Genomic DNA, 26,075 nt, shown 5'->3' with positions numbered 1-26,075 from the left:
TTAATGCGCATTTTGGCGGCAGTTAACTTTTGAATCTATTGTCAGCTGTTCATAGAAACCTGAAATGGTTGATGCGACAAACTCACATGATGTTCAGACTGATTATTAAGTTATTTGCGAACTAATTATACTACAACTAAGCTAGTTTCATTTTACAAAAAAGTCCTGGTGGTCTACCTACCCACTAGGGTAAAAAACCAAGCTGACAATCAATCATGTATGAATGTTATCATCTTCATTATCCTCCGAGCTTTTTCCCAATTATGTTGGGGTCGGTTTCCAATCTAACGGGATTCAGCTGAGTATAAGCGCTTTACAAGAAGCGACTGTCTATCTGACCTCCTCAAATCGGGCGACCCAATACCCTTTGGTTAGACTGGTGTCAGATTTACTGGCTTCTGACTACCCGTAACGACTGCCAAGGATGTTCAACAGTATAACTGACCAGTATCACATCCAGCATGATCATTACAGGCGCAGGGCAGGCAGTCAAAGTTGGGCGTGGAGCCGGCAGGGCGTGGCAGCCGCGCGTGTGTCCAGGCGCAGCGCTGGCAGTGCGCGCCCGCGTGTGCTCGTCCGCACGCGCAGCGCTCGCGGGGGACCGAGCCGCCGCGGACTCCTGCTGACTCCAGCCGGACCTAGGGAGATACAAGTCAAAGTCAAATCATTTATTTCATTTAGGCCTTTACAAGCACTTGTGAACGTCAAACATATAACTGAGTTTGATTCTAGTAGTGATATATGCAACTACAATAGAATTCTAAGGGCACTTTCACTTATACGTTTCTTGACAGCCTGCTGCGGTGCCGAAGCAATGCATTAGACGTACGGCTTTCGGACGTTCCTCTTTTTTCATACAAAACGCACAGTGCGGCAACAGTGTTACACCGGTACGACTAATACGACTCATAGAACGGTAGTCGTGTTAGATTAAGCTTAATTTAATTCATATTCAAATAATTTTCAATTCGTATTTGACCAGCTCAAATAGGTTAACCTACTAGTGTCTGTACATAGATAACATGAATGGAAAATTTTACTTCTTGTAGCTTTCTCGGCTATTTAAACTCCCTTTATAAATAGCATGTACAAACACATAGGGTAAAGGCGGGATAGATGCCGCAGTGGGATAGATGCCCCATTTTTAAAAAACCTAACTTCCCATGTTCGCTATTAAGAAACAACCGTTTAACTAGAAGCCACAAGCACCCCGCACCTAAATTAGCCACGCGCCATCGAGGGGTGAGGTCGCGTTTCGCTCGTATGTGAATTCATCTCCGCGGCGAACTTACAGCGAGCGTAAAATTTTTAAAGGTGAGTATTTGCTGTTGTATAACTTTATGAGTAGATATTAATTCCATCAAATTTTTTATTACGTATGTATATTGTTTCATGAAGTATACATTTTGATGTAAATAGTTGTTCTATTGTATTTATTTATTTTAAAAAATACTAGGGCATCTAACCCTGTCAAAAAGGATAGTTGCCCTGATTTTTAAGGGTATAGGTGCCCCTAGGGGCATCTATCCCTCCATACACCACGTGTACCCTGAATGTATTATAAGTGCTTTGAATATATATTTTTTTATATTTTTCATGTGTTTATGTATTTACACTTTTTATTGATTACGAATGGTTTACAGTTCAAACAGTGAAGATGAAGACAATTCACCTAAGAACAAAGTTAAGGAAAAGAAAACTAAAGGTTTGCCGGTGAAGAAGACTATAAGAGATGGACAGGATGAGCCTAAAGATACAAATAAAAATAACTGCATAGAATGCTCTGAAAACTATGAACAAACAAAGTCTAAATCCGACTGGATTCAATGTGTAATGTGTCAGTGCTGGTTTTCAGAAATTTTTGCTCGAGATGTGGAAAACTTAAAGCACTGTCCGGTTAAATATTATGATGCTAAGTATATTGTGTTATTTTAGTTTTTAAGAAAGAATGATTTTTTATGATTTTGCATGTTGAAACTAAATAATTAATATTTTATAATAAGGGTTTAAAATATAAAATACATTATTTTTGTTGAACAAATACTTTCAGAATTGTATTGTGTTCATTTTTATTAATCTGATAATGAATATAAAAAGATTTTAAAAACTGCAAAATAATTTTCATTTCAAATAAATTAAAGTCAAAAAATATATAAATATTATTAATATAATATACTTAAACAGTATGAAGGGCATCTATCCCGCACCGTAGGCATCTATCCTTGCTAGTATTTTCGAGGTGGGGCAACTATCCATAGGGGTAGGCATCTATCCCCAAAAATTGAGGTCTACAAAAAGCTAAAATCTGCAAAACGTGTAGTATATAGGTCCAAAAAGACAAATCACAAACAAACATAAAGGATTAAACTAGTTATATTCATAGGTGTTATTAATGTAGAACCAATATTTATTAAATTATAAGCATATTTCAAAAAGTGGGGCATCTATCCCGCCTTTACCCTACACATGGTAACAAATATCACCGCCTGCACTTATAACTTAGACAGAAGTTGCTAAAATAATTCCAATATTTATTTAATACAAATCATACCTCGTCCTGATCAAAATGATAATGCGCCTTCAGCATAATTCCCTTCAAGTCTCGCAGCACATCCATGAGCTGTGTCCTGGTAGCCACCTGGTCTTCGCCCAGGAGTCGCCAGCCCCCCTCGAGCAGAGGCACTGATATCTGCAGCTGTCCAGGAGTTTCGTGGCTGGTGTTCGTGTATGCTAACATACTGCCATCTAGTAGACAAAAGAGGAGTGATTTGTGTTGAGTGATGATGATTTGCATTGCTGATGATGTCAATTTTCTGTCATAAGATCTATTCCTTATAATAAAGAGAACTACTATTGCAAATAATTTAGACAAACAAAACTAGCATTATTGCAAACCTAGACACTTCTAGATTTCTTTTCAAACAATTTCTATATGTATAATACTAATGTTATATAGCTGAATGCGCTAATCTCAGGAACTCTTAGTCCGATTGAAAACTTTAAAAATATTTAAGTGTTAAATAGCCCACTTATCCAGATGTGCGAAGTAGTTCCCACAGGACGTAGCCGAAAATAGGCAACATCTTTTTGATGCATCATTTTAATTTTTAGGATATGTCGATATGTAAAATATGTGTGCATATAAGTAGGATAGTTTATTTACATACATATGTAAAAATTTAAAAATGATTATAGTGTTTAATTGAGGTAAAAAAAGGTATTAAAAATATGATCTCTCACCTGTCCCAACAAGTACAACATCAGGGCCGTAGGTAGGATTGCCCCCGGTGTCTCCTCTAACGATGCCCCAGTAGACGGAGGCCCGGACTTCGCCCCCGTAGGCCGCCAGCTGCTCGCCGCTGAACGAGCGAGTGAACCAGTAGAAGTTCTCCCACCCTTCTACCTGGAACATCATCAGCGTTACAGAGCGTCCTATGTAAGCTAGTGATGGATCCGAACGCGAAGCGACGCGGTAAACAACAAACAGTCGACTTCGTTTGGGGCATACGTGATGTTGCGCTGTGCATTTTTGTATTCACTCCGGATCGCTTGGCTTTCGCGTTCGCATTGATTCGCTCACACAGGACGCAGCCTGAGGACGCAGTTGATTGACAGTAATAAGATGAATTCCAACATTAAAATAAAGAGAAAAACGAACGATAATGCTATCGGTGAACTTGGGGCTCAGATTATAATATCAGCCAATCTAAATGCTGATGTTAAACAAACTAAAGGTATGATCTATGTCTTCTATAGACGTGTGATTGACTGACGTTATTCAGGTAGCGGGCTAGCCGTTAGATTGAATTGCTATTTTAAGTAGTTAGCTACGTCGTGGATACATTTTAACGGCAGTCAGTTTTTCCTTATCAGTCATTCCTCAATGTCCTCACCTCATAGCTGATGACGAATGGTTTCCCTTGCTCGTCGATAGAGGGCTCTATCGTCGCGTTGCCTTCAGAGTCGGAGATCAGCCACGCCTCTCCGAGGGGTAGAATAACCTGAAAATATATGGCAAATTAAAGTTTTATAATAAACATGGTTCGACAATTTAAATGAAGATTAAAAAGTTAAACAAATGCTTACGGAAAATCTAAGTATAAGCTTTGTAAATACGTCAGAATCGTCATAAAATTGCCCGTAACACCACTCTTACAGTAGCGGATTTTCCGCTTAGATTAATTAAGCGGATCGTGAAAGCGATGTTGCGAGTTGATAAACATGCAAAACAACTGACGATAACTGATTCAAGCGATGACACAAAAACGGAGTGGATAATGCTTTGTGAAAAGCGCTGTTACTGTACTACTAAGATATTAGGATAACTGGGATAAGGGGGCATTACAGTATTCATTTTGCAATTAATAAATAAAAACTTCGACTAGGCCGTACGCAACGTTTTAATCTGCATTAATTTGCAAAATGGTACTTACATCTCTAGGCGGCTCCAGCTCGTCAGGGTCAGCCAGCCTGCAGGAGTCAGTGATGTGCGAGCAGTAGCAGGGTCGGCAGCCCGCCGCCAGCTCCGCGCTCAGACCGAAGTGTCCCGGGGCGCATGTGTCACATCGCTCGCCTACCACGTTGCTCTGGAAATGCAAAGTTGATTGTAATTGAGAACCTCCTCCTTTTTAAAAGTCGGTAATAAATACGATTATAGACTGGATTATAGTCGAGGTGGCATAGGACCAACGTTTCAAGTTACTGGGTTAGTTAGTTACTTAGTGGGACTATAAAAACATAAGAGTTAAAAAAACTAGAAAACATGCATGATTTTGATTGAGTGGGTTAAATTATGATTCCAAGATTTTTTTTACATACATAGTTATAAGTGAATATAAGCGTGTTAAAAACGCTGAAAATGACACAAACTAACTTTACACTCGCAGACATCATCACAGACCCGCTCCGGATCAAGCACCCCTCGCGGGTCGCACTTGCAGGGCGGCGCTGTCGGCGCGGTGGGCGGGCTCGCGGGGAAGCGCGCCGGCGCGTCGCACGCGTCGCAGCGCGCGCCGGAGTACCCCGGCAAGCACTCGCATGTCGCTTGGCGGTGCTTCTTGTCCCATGCGCACGAGCCTGGAAGGAATTTTTACTTATTTTGAGTGCTATCAAATAGTAGAACAATCAAGTATGTAGGCACTGCGTGGGTAAATAATGCAACTATATATTGCAACAATAGATACTATCCTCATAAATATGTACACATTGTATTGACATAAGTTTATCACAATCCTTATCATGTTAATAAAGAGGATAGTTGATTGTTATTATTTGAAATGAACACTTTCAACTTACACAAACCAAAATATAATTAAACTCCTACGAGAAATGAAAACTATTACAAATCATCAATCTATTAATATCCTTATTATTACCCGACTGCCAAAGAAGGAGGGTAATGTTTTTGAAAAAGTATCTCTATCTGTCTCTCTGGTGTTCACGCTAAAAAAATATTAAATGCTGAAAAAGGACATTTATCCTGGTACGAAAATTAAGTCCCACAGGACGTGGATAATACCACAGGGAACAACTAATCCTTCAGTAAACCTAGTGAGCAACCAATGATTGTATCTGCAATAGATATCCAATCTCGTCTATAAACATGATAGACACATCATGACTCACGCTCAGTGAATCATCCATGTAGATTGCAAACTCTGTAATAAAGTCAATACTCGATATGTTTATTTGCTATTATGATAAAGGACTACAAATATTTGGTGGACAGATTATGGAATGGATCATCAGATGACTCATCATAGACAATCAGATTGATAGACTTACTTACTTGCCCAAGTTTACTGACAATATACTGTGCAACTATAGCTTGACGTTTCTTACGCACCTGTGATAGATCTAAATGAAATACTAGCCACTTTCCCGCAGTTTTATCCGCGTCCCGTGGAAACTACTTTCCGTAAAGGGATAAAATATAGCCTATGGCACTCAAGTACATTGTAGCTATCTATCAGCGGTTCCAAAGATTACACCCAACATACAAACTTACAAAGACTTCTATATAATATTAGTATAGAAAAACTTTTGACTTTGACATAAACGTCAGTTTTCTTAAAACAACTGCATTATAACGTTCAAGTTTCAAAGTAAACAGTTAAGAAAAGCCTTAAGAAATGTTTGGTATTAGCTTACCATCGGATCCCTGAGGATCGCAGTCGCAGGGCAGGCATGGACCATCAGGTAAAGCGTTGTAAAACCCAAACAGGCATTTGTCGCAGAGGGGTCCAGCTCGATTCTCCTAAAAACATAAAAGGAAAAAATGGAATTATGAATCTCCTCCTTTTTTAAGAAGTTATAATGTATAAAACAGTTTTTTTGACTTAAGAAATAGATTGTAATTTTTTCCTGATAAAATATGCTTCCGATATCTATATTGCAATATTTTCGGCAATTAATAGTAATGAGTCATATTCCGTCAATGTTCTGTCTTTAGCTTCTTTACACCAGATAGCGAACAGTCCTCTTGAACGACGTTTAAGGCTCGAGCAGACCGGATGCGTATGCGTAACCACGCGCGTAGTCACGCGCGTAGTTACGGCGTAACCATGAGTTGTAATGTATGGAAATGTATGAGACAGGCCACACCGCTTGCGTAACGACGCGCGTGTCTACGTTACGCAAGTGGTGTGGCCGGTCTGCTCGAGCCTTTATTCTACGATCACATATCAAGAAAATGTTATGAAAAATATGTTGTCTCGCGGATTAAACGTTACATATTTTTCCTAACATTTTATATCATGGATTTCCGCATAGTAACGCCTGATTCCATAATTTATCTGTCTTTAGTTAGAATAGAATAGAATAGAATAAACGTTTATTGTCTCCAGTACTACAGCTAGGAGTAGTAATACACACAGAACTATAGTACTGGAAGCAAAAGGTTCAAGCGTCAGCTTTATGCTTAGGTCCCCCAAGAGGGTTGCTAAGCGCTGGTTTTCAGCTTGAACCTTTGACTCCCGTTTACATTACGAAATTGGGTTACCATTTACATTACGGGTGGATGATCATACATAAAAAAATAACAAGCTTAATTAGGAGAAAGAAAAAAAAAAAAAAAACATCTAAAACTCTCAACAAGTAACTATTTGATCAGTGGCTCCGCATGACTATTAAATTTAATTTAGTTTATTTAAAAAAAAAATAATAGTAATATGTGGCTGTTTGCATGGCAGAAACGAAAGGGAACAATCCCAAACAGCAGATCAGACAGTTTTCATAAAAATTTGTTGTACTTTTTTTGGTATTCGAGAACTAAGTTTTTACATTTATTTTTAAAATTAAATATATTTTTGATGTCTCGGAAGGGTGGTGGAATAGTATTCCAGATCTTTGCCGCTGCATATTTGAAACTGCCCTTGTAGCCCTTAGTTTTGTGTCTTGGTATCTTTAGCGTGCCGTTAACTTTCGATCTTGTAAATATATTGTGAGCGTCTCTACGCCAATCCAATAAGTTGTACAGGTATGTGGGACTTTTTGTGTTTATAATTCTATGTGTGAAGCACAGCAAATGTAAATTCCTTCGTGATTCCATGTTGAGTTGCCCTTTTTCATTTATGATGGGAGAGATGTGAGCTCTTTTTGGCACTGGGTAACAAAAGCGGACGCATGCATTATGGACCCTCTGTATGCATTTTTTTGTATTTTGAAGGATCCTGGGGCCATATACGACGTCACAGTAGTTAAAAGGCGAAAGCACCAACAGATCCGAAAGCAATCTCCTAATATCCTCAGAGAGGAACTCACGAATTCCGTAGAGAACCTTCAATCTATAGAAGGCATTCTGAATTCGTCCATTAATATGCTCTGCGAATCTAAGTTCCTCGTCCATAATTAGACCTAGATTTCTTGCAACTTTCACTCTTTCCAGAACCTCTCCGTTCACAAACAACGGCTCGCACATGTCGACAGTAGCTTTAATCTGTGCTCTGGTGCCCAAAAACATGAATTTTGTCTTAGACGCGTTAAGTACTAGCGTATTGTTTTGAGACCAATTAAGGACCTGCTCAATTTCCTTCGATACATTGACCATAGCTTGTCGGGTTTCCATCGGTTTGAACGATGTATAAATTTGGGTGTCATCCGCGTACATGTGAGCCTTACAATGTTGGAGAGTACCTGGTAGGTCGGCCGTGAAGATGATAAATAAAATAGGACTTATAATAGAACCTTGTGGAACCCCTCTATCAACGTGTACACTTTTGGATTTTATTATATTACCTTTATCGTCTTCCGTTACAACTTGTTGGTGTCGATTTGTAAGGTAGGATCTAAACCATTTGCAAGTGTCGCTAGATATGCCGTAATGGGTAAGTTTAGCTAGTAGAAGTTCTCGATTCAAACAATCAAAAGCCCGCGAAAAATCCAATAGAACAAGCATGGAGCACCTACCAGCATCGGATTCAGACAGAATATCGTTGGTGACATGTGCCAAAGCCGTTGCAGTACCATGACCTGCCCGGAAGCCTGATTGGTGTTGAGGCAAAATGTTATTGGCCTCTACGTATAATTTAAGTTGTTTTTCAATAATTCTCTCTATGACCTTTGACAGAACGGGTAGAATACTTATTGGTCGCAGATCTTTAAGCTCGTTAATATTTTTAGTTTTAGGTATTGGCTTTACCAATGCTTTTTTCCAAGAGTCTGGGAATACTTTAGTTTCGATGGATTTATTAATAATTGCCGTTATCGTGTGTAGTGTAGTGGGTAGTGTAAGTTGGATCATTTCACTATTGATGAGGTCATGACCATAAGCCTTAGTTTTAATGCTATTCAAAATGTTCATTACTTCTTTACAAGTTGTTTTTTCGAGGTTAAACTGATTTTTTTTAATGACAGTGTTCTTAAAATAATGTAGAGTTTCTAAGTCTGCTTCCGCATTCCCTGGTAAATCTAAAAAGAATTTATTTATCTCGTCGGGATTGTTTAAGTCATTTGGGATAGACGGTTCACAAGGATCGCTGAAAGTGGAAGTGCTTTTAAGGTGTTTCCACATGTCTTTAGGCTTTTTGGCGTTATTATTAACATAGTATGTAAAATAAGCTTTTCTTTCGTTTCTCACGCTAGATGTCACAAGGTTTTTTAGTTGCCTATAGTAGTCCATATGTGACGGTATCTTGGTTTCATGTGCCCTGACTAAGGCCTCATCTCGATGTTGCATCATAATTTTTATAACGTCAGTTATCCAAGGAGTGGGGGCTTTAGATATTTTAATTCGCTTAAAGGGAGCATGGGTATCAAATAACTTGTTTATGTGTGTGTTAAACGTAGATACTAATACGACGTAAATACGAACCGTGCAATTAACACATAAGATGGCCCCTGTATCGTCATAGGAGCAGGCCCCTCGCTCACCACACTCGCATTCGCCTGTACCCTCAGAGCACGGCTCCTGAGGGGCCCAGGCCCCGCCGCTGCAGCACCGCTGGCAGTGGGCCCCGCACGTGCCGTGGACACACTCGCATTTTGCACCCTGGAACAGCAGATACCAATACATCAAAGAATATCAGTGTTCAGAAGAAAAAAAAAAATTAGGTAGATAAATAATTCTTTGAACTGCTAAATGCCATTATTTACTCCTCTTGAGTTATGATCTACATAACGCAACGTGGAAACCCTTCAATTAGAGCCACAATAGTCACCAAGATGTAACTGTCCACAAAAAACTTTATTTACTTATTGCAAAATGTAAACTAATACAGAAATGGATACATTTCTGTATTAGTTTACCCTAAGTAAACATTGCCCTGTTAGGGCGCAACAAATTACTTTTCCAATGCAATGCACTCTTACAATGTCTTTATGCAAAAAGCATCTAGGCTCATTTTAGTAGAATCGGTCAGTTTCTTACTTCATATTTATAGATACTTTAGTTTCATTGATAACAAACCCTAGCATTGACATGGCACTTAGTAGCGTGTCCGTGGCACAGACACCGCGCGGCTATCGTAAGAGCCCGCACGGTGTAGTACTGCTGGCGTGCGGGGCCCGCATGCGTGGCGCGGAACGAGAGTCGCACGCGCCGCGCTAGCACTCCCTCACCTATACCCACGTGCATCTGAAATGAGGTTTCAGACTTATTAGTACCTTTGTAAAAATAATTGAGATATTTTGTAGTAACAAGAACAAAACGTTCTGATTAAAATTCCTTAATAAAAATGCACGACATTAGAGGCGAATTCAGGACGCAAAAACGTTGTCGAAATAGCCATTCGTTACGGTAAAAAAATTACATACGTTCTAATTCAGGTAAATCAAGGCGTACATCTTAAGGGAGTACCTACATATGTATGAAGAATACATAAGGGAGTGTAGAGTATAAAGAATATGAAGTATATAAGCTGTTAATACCTCCCCATTCTCCAATGGTCTCGGGCTAGCAAACTGAGTGGAACAGGCAGGTTTATCAGCTCTGTTGATTCTCTTCGCTGCCCTCGCCTTGCGGCGGCGTCTCTCGGGCCTAAGGTCCCATAGCTTGCGGCAGTGGTCCCTGTCTCCGAAGGCCCGCACCATTCTCCAGTCGTCGCCCTCCTCGGTGGGAGAGACCTCCAGGGACCAGGCCAAGGGTCGGGGCGACGGCCCTGACTTGATGATTACATGAAGCAGCTCCATTTTCTGAAAAAGAAATTGAAGCCTGTTAAGCAATCGATGAAATAAATGATATTCATTGTTACTCAACTTTTTGAAAAGATAAGTTAAAGTTTTAAAGTGAGATTATTGTTTAGTGACGACATGACTTCCGAATTCCTTTAGTCTATGTACTTTGGTCATTTTTTCCTGTAGATATATGTAGATAATACAGTGCTTATTTACTTCGACGACATCAACATATTAACAAGCTTATCGCTTAATACTAAATTAAAATCTCATTACATATCTATAGGCAATAACATGAAGTCGAACTATAAAGAAACTTAATTTTGAGATGATTGGAATAAGGACAGGATGATGATAGGTAAATAATAAGACACAAATATATTTTTCCAGTTATCGGTGTTTTTAAAAGATTATAGATTATCACGAAAATGACCACCAGTATAATAATATACTTAAAAGTATCGCATAGCTAATTATTAATTTGAAAATAAAACATCAATACTTTTATTTGTTTTCCTGTTAGCTAGGACAATAAATGATCAATAAGCCTCATATTTTGCTATTATTTAATCAAATGTGTGTAAAATCCCTCGCGATACGGTCGATGATAAGATAGGCGACATATTGTAATCTAATCTAGTAGATAACTCGGATGTTTGACGTCCAAACTATACTTTTGCTTTCAATAATATGCCACAGGTGGCTTCAAGTTAAGTAGCACGTAGACCATAAGGAAACATGATAAAAATCTTAGGTATTGTATGGAAATAACTCAAATTATATGGCCAAAAACGTAACAATTTTAAGAGCACTTGGGTTATCGAGACGAATCCAATGATATCCGTATGATTACGATACGGTTAGACAGTTTCGAAAGAATATTACATACACACAACTCTCCTTAGCAGTCGGGTAAAATACCATAGTGGTAGTTAGTAATACGCATTATTTGAAACTTTGCTGTTTATCTAGAGATAGTAACTATGATGCAATGTGAGTATATCACTGACCTATGAATATTATCATCGCCATTGGAATTGCAAGATAGTAGTACTTTTAGAGTATTGGTCACTTCACTAGGGGGTCCTTAAAACTAGAATATAATCAGGAGTACGATTGATCATTCTGATAGAACCAAGTGCCAAGTGACAAAACTTCTGACAAATCCACCATCAGATCAGTACAGTAAACAAAGTAAGAAATTCAGAAAAAAACATCATTGACAAGACCACATACGAAGGAAAGATAGCGGACATGACATAAGGATGGCAGGTCTAGGTCAGCTGCTCGAAGTATCGAAGCATTCGGGTTCCTTGACAACGAAAGATTCGTTTTGATTGATTGGTTATTTTATTTTGGAAATAATGAAGAAGAAGTGGAACGGCGGAGGTAGTAACGCTCCTCGTCCCCCGAATTCCCGCTTTTTGAGGTGCTACTTTCTTAGGAGATTTTACGTTATCACATCTCCGCTAACTGTTTTGTTCCCCGTGGAAGACTGACTCAGGGTCAACGACCAGCGATTAATCCTGGAAATAATTACGGTAAACGGCTTCTGAAACCTCAGCACCACTTCCATAGCTTTAAGGAAAAATACTGCGGATCATTAGCGACATTTTTGACGACATCCACGGCAACAAACATTTCAGAGAACAAAAAGTGCAACGTTGGGTGCGCCTGCGCCTCATTAGCGAACCCTTACATGGCGACACCGACCGCTGCCGGTAGCGTCATTGCACAATTAACGAGACGTTTTTCTAATTAGTCTTTATTACATCCAGGTATAATAACACTGATATCTTTCTTTAATGGACCCGTTTGCCTTAATAAGCAGCAGTTTAGAAATGTCTTGCTTTCTTGCTGTTTGCAAAAAAAGCGTTCATTTTCGCGTAGTGTTTGTAAGCGAGTTTAGAGGAGTCTGTGTAACATAAGCTTCGCGCCTCTTTCTCCGAATGGGACAAGATATCGCCTGCGGCTTCACTGCTGTCCTGAGGGAAATCCTGCACCCGAAATCTGTTTTAAGTTTGTTGTTCAGCCGGCAAAGCGTTATCGAGAAGCTACTGTCCAAAAAACATCAAGTAAATATTCAAACCCTCAAACTTAAATATTTACGGGTGCCATACCCCAAAGGGGAGAAAAACAAGATATCTAACTACTAATCCGGCGTCTTTAATGTAAATGTTGCGTTTACCCTTAATTGACATTATGTATTAGGATAGAACCTTAGTTCTTATGTATTGTGTAGCATATGTGTACCAGCATATATGTGACATTGATCTTGAGTTGTATGTAACCAAGGTCACTCTAATAAGCTTTTAGCGTGTCACCGAATTCTGGTCAACACTTTTTTTTATTACTTATTTATTTACTGTTCAGCAGTTATCGGGCTTAAGCAGTATTTAATAACTTAACTAGCAAAGACAATGGGTGCTTCAAAACTAATCATAAGACTACAGCAGTGACCCAGTTCAGTTTGTTTGCTCAAACGATTTGCGACGAGATAACACACGATAAAATGTTCCTTTATATTAATTTCCAAATATTTTTTTGTTTATCTTAGCTTCAGATACTAGCCACAGTTGTTTCAGGATCTTTTAGATTTTATCATTTAAGAAGATGGTTTTATTTTGTACTGAAATATTTCTCCGTGACATTTCGTTAAAGTTGTCTCAAACGGGCTTGGAGTGGTGGCTTCGGTTCTCCATTCGCTTATTATTTTTCAGGAGAAATTACAGATATTTCTTATTTAGGAGCAGTCAGCGAAATTCAGATTTCAGACCAGGGCTGAATCTTCTTCCAAGTAATTTAAAGATCCTAACGACTTTTGGTAAAATATTTAAAGGTGGTATTTTCCTTATCAAAATCATATTCGCGGTACAATTCATAATCTATTTTTGTAAAACCATTATCTCCTAATATAGCAACAAAAGATAAGAAGATAATGTAAGGCTTTTGCTATCAAAACTATTTCTCTTTCGGCAGTATCCGTGAGGACATCCGAAAGGCATGCCACAACACATCCTGTAACAAGCGGATCTCTAATAATCAACTTAATTACTAAACAGATAACAACTATAAAAAAGACGCTGTATTCAATAAATCGCAAAACAGTGTCAAAATTATCCAATAAAAAATATATCAGATACCTTTTGTGTGATAACGTAATCTGTGACGATAAGAGCTTGGGCTCAGTGACTCGCTATACGCGCGCAAAAGCGGTACACTCAACCATGTCGGAGAAGGAGCTTGCCAGGAGAGAGGCAGAACTAAGTGACATTAGAGTGGAAGCTGTGAGGAACCAACAGAGAAGGAACACACACGCAGCAGTGCCGACAGTAGACAGTGCCTATGAAGGACGCACGAAGGGTTTGCCGAAGGTCTCGAGCCGGTCCAATGAGTTCGTCTACGTCAACAGGGCGTATGTCGGAAGCCTGAACAGTGTTAACGAGCCGAGGGGGGCACATGAGCCGATTACTGGGTATGTTTGTGTAGGATTTTTATTATGCTAATGATACGGGTGCAGGTATTTGGTTTCGCTCATAGAGAACTTCATTTATCGGGATAAAAGGGACATTGTAGACTTCAGGTTTTCTACTCACCTTCATAATGGTTTACATCGACAACGATCTAAATCTATTCAGCAGTGTGTGCGTAAAAACTTAACCGACATACAGACAGACCAAGTTGCATAGGCATTAATTAACGTAAGGAGTGAATTGAACCTGTCTCCCCGATGTTTGTCATCCACCGTTTTAACTATGTATAGTAAAAATGCTCTTTAAACTTTATTGAAATAAAATTGTTATCAAGGAAAATTCAAGTGTTAAAACGCATATTTTGAACACTCTTATCTGCGTGATATATATTTTTGATCGGCTTAGCTACGTCGTCAGTCTGAGTGGGATTTTCTTTATTATATAAATTTTCGTTAACTTCTGACGTATGTTTGCTACAAATATTGTTAAAAAACCATTATCTCAGGCACTCTTATGCAGTATGAATAAGTAAACTATGCTATATACGCTATATATGCTACGATACTTCATGTATGTACCGGTATATTTATTAGTAAACCCTTGATTGAAGAACCTATAGAGGCCCAAGTGTGTAACATAGGCGGTTGGTGTACCTAGATAAACTTCTGGGATTGAACTAAATGAGAATGACTGAACGATTGAAAATGAGCGGAAAATGAAAGAATGATACTGAGAGTACATTGCGCAAACGCCAATCAAATTGCACAGAGACACTTTTATATTATCCATCCTTTATTTATCTTTTAAATAATTGTTATATTTTTAGTGTTGGCAACATAAGTCTTTAGGCTCTAGGTGAGGCAGAGTCAGATGTATTGGAAACTGTACAAAAACAATAATATCAAAAAACGTCTGAGATAAAAATTTATAGTGCTTTATTAAATTTTAGTCAAAGTTTTTTAGTTGGTCTGATACCAGCCAAATATCGGATCGTAGTTATGTGCGTACCATTGATTTGCATACTGATAAATGAGCCCTGACAAACTGTCGGCTGGCTAAAAGTTTGCAGGGTGCTCTTACTTAGATCAAGTATTCAATACATAATTTATAAATATCTTCAGATTATTCTATCAAGATTATTTACGTCGTACACATATTTATCTACTGACACGTAACATAATTGGTTGTGACTCAAATTAATTAAATTACATTGTCTGTTATCAAAGACAAAATAAGCGGATTAGGGAAATTGTTGCTATAACAAATTAAACTCTAATGATAGGGATTTCTTGAACTTGGGAAATATGCAAAAGTTTTATCCGCGGATGTTTTAGAAAATGATTAGAAAAAGAAGGGAGTTTTGAGCATGAACTTAGATATCTGTGGAGAGGGAAGCTAGAAACGATGGATGGATTGTGTACGAGATGATATTACGGTTAGAAAGAAGGTTGCTTGTGAGATAAAGAAGTGCGGAAGAAGAAAACAAATGATTTGGAATAAGAGAAGCTTCCCTACTCTTAATATTGAATTTCATGCAGTTACACAATTGAAACGTAATAGACAAATAAAAGCGATTTCTTCTCACAAATTCGATAATTTTCTCGAAAGCAAACTATAATTTATTATTATTGGTGAATTCGTATATCCCAAAATTAGGTGGTACAGTTAATGAAATCCAATCATTTGAAAAATATGAAACGGGTCAATATCTATGATACCAAAATTACGTATAACTAATACGATGTACATAGCATATGCTTATCGATTAGTTAGGAGATAAAGTAACCGCAAAACAACCAATTCGCAATATGCTGTAACTGGAAATATATCAACTTTTGCAGTAGTCAAAAGTCATTCGCATATATTTAATGATTTAAGTTGAACGGGAATAAATGAAATCAACCTTTTTCATAAACAAGTGCTCAAAAGTCGGCTAACGAGGTTGATACCTAATAATTGTACGCGTTCAAGTAAGAAAGAGTCACATAAGACCATTAGTATTTGCGATTACTTAAAAATTGTTTAGAGCCCCCGCGACTGCAAACTTTTAGCCCCAAATTCACCGACAACATTTCATTGAACAAGTAATTACTTTGAAATTTAACGTTGTTTTAAGACAATAGTTTGATGGTGCTACCAGACCGACTAAAAAGTAAAGATATTGAAGGTTCTCGATTACCTCCAAATCTTAACAGCTGAAGGGCATTTAAACCATCTGATTAGAACATACGATACATGTAATCTTGAAGATGCAAAAGGTGCGAATGTTTATTGCTTAGAAAATAACAGAAATATTGCGCTAGACTTTTTTGTTATTGAGAAATTGTTCCCGTTAGATTTGCAAATGTGGCCTATGTATGTTATCTATCGGTTTAAAGACAATGCATTACAGGTGGACGCCCTGTCTGATATCAGGCTTACCATATGTCTGATAAGATTGCCCCTTTATTTGTTTTGTGCGCCAAATTCCAGTAGTAGGTACTTCCCCTAAAACTAAATTAAAAAAAAAATACTGTTCTAATGCATTATTTAGGATGATAATGGAGACTTGGAAATCACTGTTGTACCCAGCATCAAGGGTCCAAGATGTTACCTTGATTTTTAAATATAACAACTAGCTAGCTCACATGCTGAGGGAGTTAATTGACGCTCGCTCTTTTCTGTTTCCATCTACGTTTCAAGTACAAATCAGACCCCAAATACCCGTTCTATATTCAATAAGACTTGTTGCTATTGCTTTGCCTAACCCCAAATATTTTCATCTCCAGGGTCTACCGCGAGCAGTACTGGGCCTGTTCTAAATGGTCTTTCGCGAAGAAAGGTCTAGCCATCGCTGTGGGAGTTCTCCTAGGCGGTGTGATCGGGCTAGCCGTTACCCTGATCATCAAGGAGAAGTCTGCAGAAGAGATTATTGGAGGCATCTTCATGGCGTCAGCACCTGACTAGTGAATCGATGAACAGTTTGATGGAGCCCTGTGGCCTATTGGTGGAAGATAGTGATCTAGTACTATATGTATATGGACTTGAATGACGTCACGGCGAACGCCATCGTCTCCATTTTGAACGTGAACTTTTCATTTGTGATAATGACTTAATTTATAATTATAACATTAAGATTAGCTTGATTTTTTTTAAACGAGATGTTACTTAGACTTGTTGTAGCGTTCAGATCATCTAATGCTTAGATTTTTTCAAGAAAATCAAAGATATTGGAATGGCTTGATTTTGGACTGACATTTAATTTTAAGCCTGTCGTGCATTTTAAATAATCTTCGGATTATTTGATCGACTATAATAATATGAAAATACTAAGATAAGTATTTACAGGTCATTTGATATCGGCGACTTCTAGAAAGTGATCGAAATGTGAAGACAGTCTTAAAATATAATTTTGACCAGTATTGTTAATTCTTGGTAAATCATATTCCAACAAAATATGAAGAGGGATTTATGTAAAATTAGCTTACAAATAAGGCAACCGATTATTTTTTACAAAACTGGCAGTCCCAGTTTTGTAAAAAACCTTCAGAACTCATCATCATTTAAATTTTGCCACTAGCTCCACCTGTATTATGTCACGATCTAAGCAAAACATAGATAGTTTATAGAAATCCGCAGTAAAGCAGTCTCTAGCTAGACGATAAATTAAATTCCGCAATATTGCAAATTATGCACCCTACCAAGTCAATTAAACTGCCAAATTAGAATTATTACGCGTTTCTGTAGGATTAAATGGAAGATTCTGCAAGACTTTTGAGCTGTAAGGCCGGACTACAATACAAATATGTATGTAAGTAAGTAAACATAGATAGGTACATGGTATTTTTTAATTTACCAATAAGGTAAAGGTACATACAAATGTATCGTATTCAATTAGGTATTAAGTTGGGTAAGGTGTGTTTGTATATCGACACCTCCTACGTATATTATCGTAACCAACAAAATGACGATTTTGCTTTTTTATTTCCATTTATTTATTTTTAAATATATATTTTACATTTTATAAATTTATAAATGTAAAATATATATTTAAAAATAAATAAATGGAAATAAAAATAAGTCGTTTTATGTAAAAAAGCAAAATCGTCATTTTGTTGGTTACGATAATATACGTAGGAGGTGTCGATATACTTATTGGTTGATTTTAGATTTACATAGATGGACTGATTGAAATTAGTATATGTATATTGATAGTCACATCTAAAAGATAACAATTATGTAAAAGCTTTATGAATATTTGAAATGAGTTTGTACGTTATTATAAGTAACGCTGTATGTATGTACATTTTGTAAATAAACTATCAGATTCAACCTATTTCTGTTGCCTTTCATTGATATCAATTTCTTTATCAAACAATCCACGAAATATCATTTTTGCTTTCACACTAAAACAGGATTATGTTGATAGTTTATATGGACAGATACTTTGTATGGAAATAGATTCCAGCCGTGGTTATTGGTTAAGCAAGAAAAATATGGAACCAGCTAAATAAAAAAAGCGTCTGTTGATATCGAATCCATATTAGCCGTGATAACGATTGATAAACAGGAGGCTTAGCGAACACTTCACATGAGAATATATACGTATTTGGTTGTTTTGCAAGCGTAAATAATGTCAAGATTATTTATAGTAAGTTATGCGATGAAATCCAATAAATAAGTAAAAAGTTAGATTTATAAGTTTGTAGGTATTATGTCCTTTGGGCTCTTCAATACTTTTATCTACAGACAAAAGAGGGAACCTACTGCCAAAATTTATTATTAAAGATACTTTAATATCCCGATGGCGCAATGGTCACCATGCCGGACTGCCGAACCTGAGGTTCCGGGTTCGATTCCCTGTTCGGTCGACATTTGTGTGATGAGCATGCTTGTTGGCCGTGGTCTGATAATACGGTATAAATATGTATTTATAAATATGTATAAATGTAGCTATATGTATAGTCTATCAGTTGTGTTAGCACCCATAACACAAGTTACTCAATAACTTACCATGGGGCTAACCGACCGAATGTGTAAAAAGGTGTCCCAACTATATCCCGACTATAGGTATCCCTCTTTAAACAGTCTGTTGTGTTTTGAAAATAGAAAAATATTTACCTAAAGGTCGCGAAACGCAAACTATGATACTAATAATGTAACTAGATGGATAATGTGTTATCATTGTTTTCATGTATGAAGCATTTTTTAAGGCTTACATAACAAAACATGTAGGCAAATCCATACAGTAATATGTAGGCAAACTAGCGGCCGACTAAAAGTTTGCAGTGTGCTCTAAAGCTTAAAATATTACAGGTGAAATTAAAGCGCCTTTTTTGTTTGAACGGCCGCATTTATTTATGGAGGTGGCTAGCTATGACTTATACCGTGGCGCTGCCTGCTTCCATTACGTTGTCGGCGCCGCGATAACCAGGAGATAGTGATCGCAACCATTATGTGGGCATTCGCGTCTTTTGTTAGACCACTTAAGTGTTGTCTGATGAAAACTCTACTGGTTAGATAGATAGTTCGTTTCGTCGATAATTAATAGTACGACCAAGTTGGTTTAGGATGGACCTGACTCATACTTTCCTCGTTCCTATATTTATGTACCTAGCTGACGATTTTTCCTACATTTTACCAATTAGGTTCACTACATTCTATAGGAACAGAATGTTAAGTTTGGAATTGAAAAACTCCTCCTTTTTGGAAATCTGTTAATTAGTTTGATACAACGAAATCGTATAATTACTTATGAAGACTTCAACAATCAGGTGTTTCGTCCCAGCCCCAAAACCAAACCCGAACCCACCTTAGGGTAGGTACTACCACTACCTAGTTAATTAATTACATAACTGGTTAATCACACTCTTAAGAAAAATGAAATACCTTCATTTTCAGGCAACATTGTCCCATATACCTATTATAAAAAGAAGCATAAAAATATAGACAGAAAGAAAGTCTATGTATAAGTTGCCAATGAAACGCACCCACATGTCATATCCACACAGCTACCTACCGGCGCAGCGTGGCCTACGGTCGGCGCCCGCGCATCGCCCTCGTAATAAGCTAACTGCCAGATAAGCTCCGGCCGATACCCGCCACGGGTTATTGATGACACCTGATAAACCAGATCACTGTGCTGTTTAACACTGACTAATTCTTCTAAGTGTTTCTGATGATAAAAGGAACCTCAAAGATCAGAGATAAAAGGAGGAAATAAAGGACCTTCAAAGTCAAAGTATTTTTTTTATATCATATAGGCCTATAAAAGCTCTTTCGAAACGTCAAACTAGTTGAACGTTTCGAATTGAGGAAGTCGACTGAAAAAAAAAAAAAGGGGGTGGGTCAAACAGGCCTGCCGGGGCTGTGAGATTGTTCGAAAGAGAGATCTTCTTTAGCGTTTCTATATACCCAATATTCGTATATTTCCCTACAGGAGTCAAAAATCAATTATGTTGAGATATCAGCGCGTTACCAATTAATTAAAGCAATACATCGTTTTACGTGTGCTATCACATTCACTGCAGGCGCTCTATACAAGGAAATAGATACGAAACAGTGTACACGACTGATAAACTACATACACTTTCCTTCTTTCCCGCGTCCCGTGGGAATTGCTTACGTATCAGGATAAAATATAGCGTATGGCACTCAGGAATATTGTAGCTATCTATCAGGGATAGAATTTTGGAAATCCAAACAGAGGTTCCAAACATAAAAACTCCTACATACATACTTACAAATACCTCTGTATAATATATATTAGTATAGATAAATATGTAATACCCAGACCAAGGCCATCATGCATGCTTATCACACAGTCAACCGTACCGTAGCTCGGCAGGTTGAAAAAATTAAACCGACTTCCCAAAACACTAAACAGCAAAAAAAATAAATTTTAGGTGCATCGGCCTAGAAGCCGGTGTCTAATGGATGTTACTAAGTTAATTTTGGCACCGACTTCTAGGCCCATGCACCTAAAATTATTTTTTTTTCTGCTGTTTAGTGTTTTGGGAAGTCGGTTGAATTTTTTTGTAAAAAAGTTTTTTATTTACAGCTTTTCAGTGATACGAATAGTTGTCACTATCCATATAAGTGGGAAGTTCTCATCAATACAAAGAATATAAGTCCAAATACGAGGCATTTTACATATTCAGTTGTCGAGTTCCCTCGACTGTCTCTGGTCTCCATCATCAGGTCGGCTCCAAACCTTCACTGTTGCAAAGCTCTTGTCAATACAAATAATTTAAGCCCAAACACGAGGTAGTTTATATATTCAGTTGTCGAGTTCCCTCGGCCCTCTCTGGTCTCCATCATCAGGTCAGCTCCAAATCTTCACTGTTGAATAGTTATTTTAGGCGTCCACCTGAGTGTCAAGTTTTTACCCTATGTATGCCTACAACTTTCGAAGGTTCATCACCAGATCCTGACCTGATAAACTATGGGACCAACTGGCAGCTATTCCGAGTCGAACAAAAAAAGAATCACGTAAATCGATCTAAACCTCGGAGTAATCGATGTACATACATAGAAAAAAAAACATACCGGCCGAATTGAGAACCTCCTCCTTTTTGGGAAGTCGGTTAAAAATACAAAACAAGAGTCTAAAAATTAAATTCTTTAATACAAAAATAAAGTTACAAAAGTTCGATCGATAAGCACCTGACATTGTTCAAATCAAATCAAATCAAAACGTTTATTCGCGTTCGTGGCGCACACACAAAAACGAATATATATAAAAGCTCACAAAAATAAAACAAAACAAAACAGGAATGAGAACGAAAAAAAAGAGAATGGAAAAAGGAAAATATGCGTCACAATCACGCGAAATGGCCCCCGCATATGCAGCGACCCTATGCGAGACAGAGTCGCCGCGCTGGTTTTCAGCGATGGCCAACAGTAACATGTGACGTTGTTATGTATTCATTCAATTCATGTCAAATTTGAATTTGCATTACAACAGTATGAGATAATTATGTATAGCTGTATATGTATAATATACTTACAATAAAATAAAATTAAGCTTATTACTATATTTTAATTTCTCAAATAATTATGATGTAAAAATAATATTTCTGAAATCTTTTCATGCGGCAGACGTTCCCTGCGTTCATTATAAAATTTTTCATTGGGTGTTTTGGCCCAGAGGAATTCACCAGGAATCGTTTCAACTGGCACTGCGGTGGCAGGAATACACAAATATTTCTGAGACATTTTATAAAACTCCCTTACAGTGGGATCAGGATTACTATTTAAATAACGTAAACGATACATTTTCCAAAACATAAAGGGGTCAACCGTCTCATGTATCAACCGATTTTTATAATATAACACCATTCTGAATTCACGTGTTCTTTCTTTTTCATTTAGAAAGTCCAACAATAGTTCTGTTGTTGGTAATCCACGCTCCTGGTCCGCTGTGACGCTGTGAGTAGATGATGGTCCGGGTGTCTGTAGGTCAGGAATGTTTGGCAAAGATTGTGTACCTGCCTTCTGTTTCATTGACATCACACGTTGGTACAATTCATCAGTTATAGTAATATACCCATAGTCCTTGACACCATTTGTAGTATAAATGATTGATTTGCCTTTGTATCTTGGATCCATAAAACTGGCCTTCTCTGCCAAACTGTGATCATTACTTTCAAAGTTTGACTGAAATGCTGTCAAAATGATTTGTTGAAATTCTTTAACCATATCAGTAGAAGCACTAGAGCTTTTTATTTGAAATTTTAGCAGATCGAGTAATGTTAAGAGTTTAGACAAATTTGTGTAATGCATACCGGACAAAGTATTAGTCCAAGTTTCAAAGTATTTAAGAATTTGAAGGCATTCATTAAGGTCACTGTAATCTTTGCCGTTCATCACAGAACGGCCTATTTGAGAGCTCTGTTTTAAATTTTGCAAATCTGTATAATACTGATGCCATGAAAAAACATACTCAGTGGGTTTCTTAAATTTTAATAAGTGTTTATATCTTTTTGGGAACTCTTGGGTTACATAAATGTATTGCAAGCCGTCTTGCACTACTTGGTTTAACGCAGAAGCTGCACAGTACACGTGTGGTATCTTCAATTCTTTTGTAACTGCCAATTGGAGGTTCTGTTTATTTGAATGAACTTTCTGTATAACAAAACACACAACTTTATCTAGAATCTCCCAAACAATCAGAGCTGCTTTGATTTCTTTTGCGATTTGCGTTGCATTGGCTTTCTGTTCCAATGTTAACAAATTTTGCGATACATATTGGTCCTGATGAATAAAATGAATGGTCAGACTCCACATCTTAGTAGGACCTGCCTGACCGTGGACCGACCTCCAAACTTCTACTGAGACGGCTAAGTGATCCACTGATTTCAAGTTTTCTTTCAACTTAATTTTTTCTTTATTGTATTCTTCAGGAATGAGTTTCTCCAAGACATCTTGCCTGGATGGTAAAGTGTAATTTGGCACACAACTGATGAAAAAGTTACGAAAACCAGTGAAGTTCACTATGTCATAAGAATGTAAATCTTGGCAAATCATTCTCACCAACTGGGTGTTTGGGTTTGTTTGCATTGTTGTTAAATCACCGTTTGTCATCTGCCTCTTAGCTGGAGGAGCGCCATCAGCGTCACCTGCTTGCGTCGTACTGTCACCGACGTTGCTGCTCATTTTGTTACAACTTTGTATGTCCGCACCACAAATTACATTACTTGACCACACATTTATACAAACAGACTTACAAAGTACGACTGACGAAAAAAATAAATTGTATTTTAGTTTAATCTGGGTGGCCCATGAGTCATATATGATACACACCCTTTGTTTAACTGTTGTGTCCGCATCGCGGACAATGAACTGGTAAATAAATATCTTATCCAGGAATATCTTGTCTAAACGATTTTTTGATTGTATAAACGCGATCAAATAATATGCATCAATAAAGCTATTACGGTTATTTCAATCTCTGATAAGATTGCTTAACAAAAATACAATACAACTGAAAACATACTTTCTAATTACAATCTTATATCACACAACGATTCCCCAACCAGACAGAACTTCTAGGCCGATGCACCTAAAATTAGTTCTTTATGCGTTTCAGTTTTTTGGAAGTCAGTTTTATTTATTTGTAAAAGTTTTATATTTTCAGCTTTTCAGTGATACGAACAGCTGTCACTTTCCGCATAACTGCAAAGTTCTCATCAATACGAATAACATAAGCCCAAACACGAGGTAGTTTACATATTCAGTTGTCGAGTTCCCTCAACCTTCTCTGGTCTCCATCGTCAGCTCTAAACCTTCACTGTTGAAAAGTGCTATCAAGCATACATCTGAGTGTCAAGTTTTTACCCTATGTATGACTACAACTTTCGAAAGTTGCCCTCGATTTCTCAGGGTTTCCATCATCAGATCCTAACCTGACAATGGGACCACGTTGAAAGTATACCCTATCAAACAAAAGAAGAATCATCAAAATCGATTAATAAATGGCAAAGTAATCCCGTTAAAATCATGCAAAAAAAAAACGCTGGAATTGAGAACCTCCCCGCTTTTTGGGAAGTCGGGTAACAAACAAGTAGACTTAAATGCTGGTACCTATGTACTAAAACTTGTTGTCACCACGAAAATGTTCAGAAATTCATTAACTGTGTACAGCGGGGTAATAGCCCTACGCTAAGATCCTACTGTACAGGACAAAATTGCCTAATCTTAAGAACTACTTGCTAACGTTATCCTACACTATCCTAGATATTCTAAGACTTATAATATCCTATCTTAGGTGTCCTAAGCCTAATTACTTATGCAGTCTAAATCCTATTATACCTTTGCCTACCGTATAATGCGTATTATTATAGGCTTGGTGCTTTGTGGTATGCTGTGATACAGACCAGCACCGTGAAAACCGTGAGCATCCTAAAGTAGCTTCTATAGGTAAGTAAGAAAATTAAATCACTAAAGAATAATTTAATATAACATAAATATTTTTATTAAATCGTATAATACTTACTTACTTATAGCAGCTATTTGAAACATGATATACCTAATGTTGGTATATTGCCACAGGAGTCACAAATCAATTATGTTTAGATATCAGCGCGTTACCAATTAATTAAAGCAACACATCATTTTACGTGTGCTATCACATTCACTGCAGGCGCTCTATACAAGGAAATAGATATGAAACAGTGTACACGACTGATAAACTACATACACTTTAGATATATATACTTAATAGCCGTTTTCCCGCGGTTTCACCCGCGTCCCGTGAGAACTACTGCCCGTACCGGGATAAAATATAGCGTATGGATGGAACTCAGGAACATTGCAGCTATCTATCAGTGAAAGAATTTTGAAAATCCGAACAGTGGTTCCAAAATTTCTAACTCCTACATACAAACTTAAAAAAATTACATCTAGGTACATATATATGATGTCCTCCTAGGCCGATTATCGGCTACGGCGGCTGTTCTCGTCTAAGGAGATTAGCCAACTGCGTTGGACATATTAAAGTGCACAAGCATTTGCGCAGACACAGGTGCACTCACTATTCCTTCACTCTCATAACCATCTATAATCTATATAATACCAGTATAGATAAAATCTCAGTGGCGTGCACTTGGAGAGGCCTATGTCCAGCAGTGGACTGCTATAGGCTGATGATGATGATGATGATAGATAAAATTATTATAGCACCCAGACCACGGCCAACATGCATGCTTATTACACAAATATCAACCGTACCGGGAATCGAACCCGGGACCATCAGTTCGGCAGTCCGCATTGGTAACCATTGCGACAATAAGGTCATCAAACGCAAAAACTACTGAACAGATATTGATTAAAATATTATATAGCTTATATAGCTTGTATATCAGAACAACATGAAACTAAGCATCTATACTTGTTTTGTAAATGATGTTGGTTTGCCTGAATTAATGAATAAATAAACAACACTATTTTTATCATTGATATGAATACAAAATGGTCTAGCTGTCTCTATGAGTTCAAAATAAAAAATCAGAG

The 26,075-nt window shown here is 37.5% G+C and overlaps 3 protein-coding genes across 3 annotated transcripts; 1 reads left to right on the top strand and 2 right to left on the bottom strand.

Annotated features, from left to right (window-relative positions):
- On the bottom strand, positions 1 to 5,206 carry LOC124645702 (laminin subunit alpha-2-like). Its single transcript, XM_047185557.1, has 8 exons — positions 5,203 to 5,206; positions 4,874 to 5,076; positions 4,434 to 4,586; positions 3,894 to 4,001; positions 3,241 to 3,403; positions 2,552 to 2,745; positions 446 to 638; positions 1 to 59 (listed from the first exon to the last, which is right to left on the bottom strand). Exons 1-8 carry the CDS (start codon positions 5,204 to 5,206, stop codon positions 1 to 3), a joined length of 1,077 nt encoding a protein of 358 aa, XP_047041513.1.
- A 4,683-nt stretch (positions 5,207 to 9,889) lies between these two features.
- On the bottom strand, positions 9,890 to 10,660 carry LOC124645701 (laminin subunit alpha-2-like). The gene is made up of 2 exons (XM_047185556.1): positions 10,366 to 10,660; positions 9,890 to 10,072 (listed from the first exon to the last, which is right to left on the bottom strand). Exons 1-2 carry the CDS (start codon positions 10,624 to 10,626, stop codon positions 9,890 to 9,892), a joined length of 444 nt encoding a protein of 147 aa, XP_047041512.1. The 5' UTR covers positions 10,627 to 10,660.
- A 2,985-nt stretch (positions 10,661 to 13,645) lies between these two features.
- Positions 13,646 to 18,399, top strand: LOC124646295. Its single transcript, XM_047186416.1, has 3 exons — positions 13,646 to 14,086; positions 16,853 to 17,978; positions 18,204 to 18,399. The coding sequence occupies exons 1-2, from the start codon at positions 13,839 to 13,841 to the stop codon at positions 17,028 to 17,030; spliced, it is 426 nt and encodes a 141-aa protein (XP_047042372.1). The 5' UTR covers positions 13,646 to 13,838; the 3' UTR covers positions 17,031 to 17,978; positions 18,204 to 18,399.
- Positions 18,400 to 26,075: the final 7,676 nt, after the last annotated feature.

This window comes from Helicoverpa zea, chromosome 3 (assembly GCF_022581195.2).
Source record: "Helicoverpa zea isolate HzStark_Cry1AcR chromosome 3, ilHelZeax1.1, whole genome shotgun sequence".
NCBI lineage: Eukaryota > Metazoa > Arthropoda > Insecta > Lepidoptera > Noctuidae > Helicoverpa > Helicoverpa zea.
Note: the sequence above shows the minus strand (reverse complement) of the source record. Positions and strands in the feature narration are given on the sequence as shown.

What these genes read in the sequence shown, in the direction of transcription:
- LOC124645702 (XM_047185557.1), bottom strand. An exon ending in AGCTGGAGCCGCCTAGAGAT is followed by an intron (nt 4,002 to 4,433) that starts GTAAGTACCATT and finishes ATATATTTTCAG; the next exon opens with GTTATTCTACCCCTCGGAGA. An exon ending in TGTTGTACTTGTTGGGACAG is followed by an intron (nt 2,746 to 3,240) that starts GTGAGAGATCAT and finishes TTTGTCTACTAG; the next exon opens with ATGGCAGTATGTTAGCATAC.
- LOC124645701 (XM_047185556.1), bottom strand. Translation starts at nt 10,626, where the DNA reads ATGGAGCTGCTTCATGTAATCATCAAGTCAGGGCCGTCGCCCCGACCC. An exon ending in GACCATTGGAGAATGGGGAG is followed by an intron (nt 10,073 to 10,365) that starts GTATTAACAGCT and finishes ACCTCATTTCAG; the next exon opens with ATGCACGTGGGTATAGGTGA.
- LOC124646295 (XM_047186416.1), top strand. Translation starts at nt 13,839, where the DNA reads ATGTCGGAGAAGGAGCTTGCCAGGAGAGAGGCAGAACTAAGTGACATT. An exon ending in GCACATGAGCCGATTACTGG is followed by an intron (nt 14,087 to 16,852) that starts GTATGTTTGTGT and finishes TTTCATCTCCAG; the next exon opens with GGTCTACCGCGAGCAGTACT.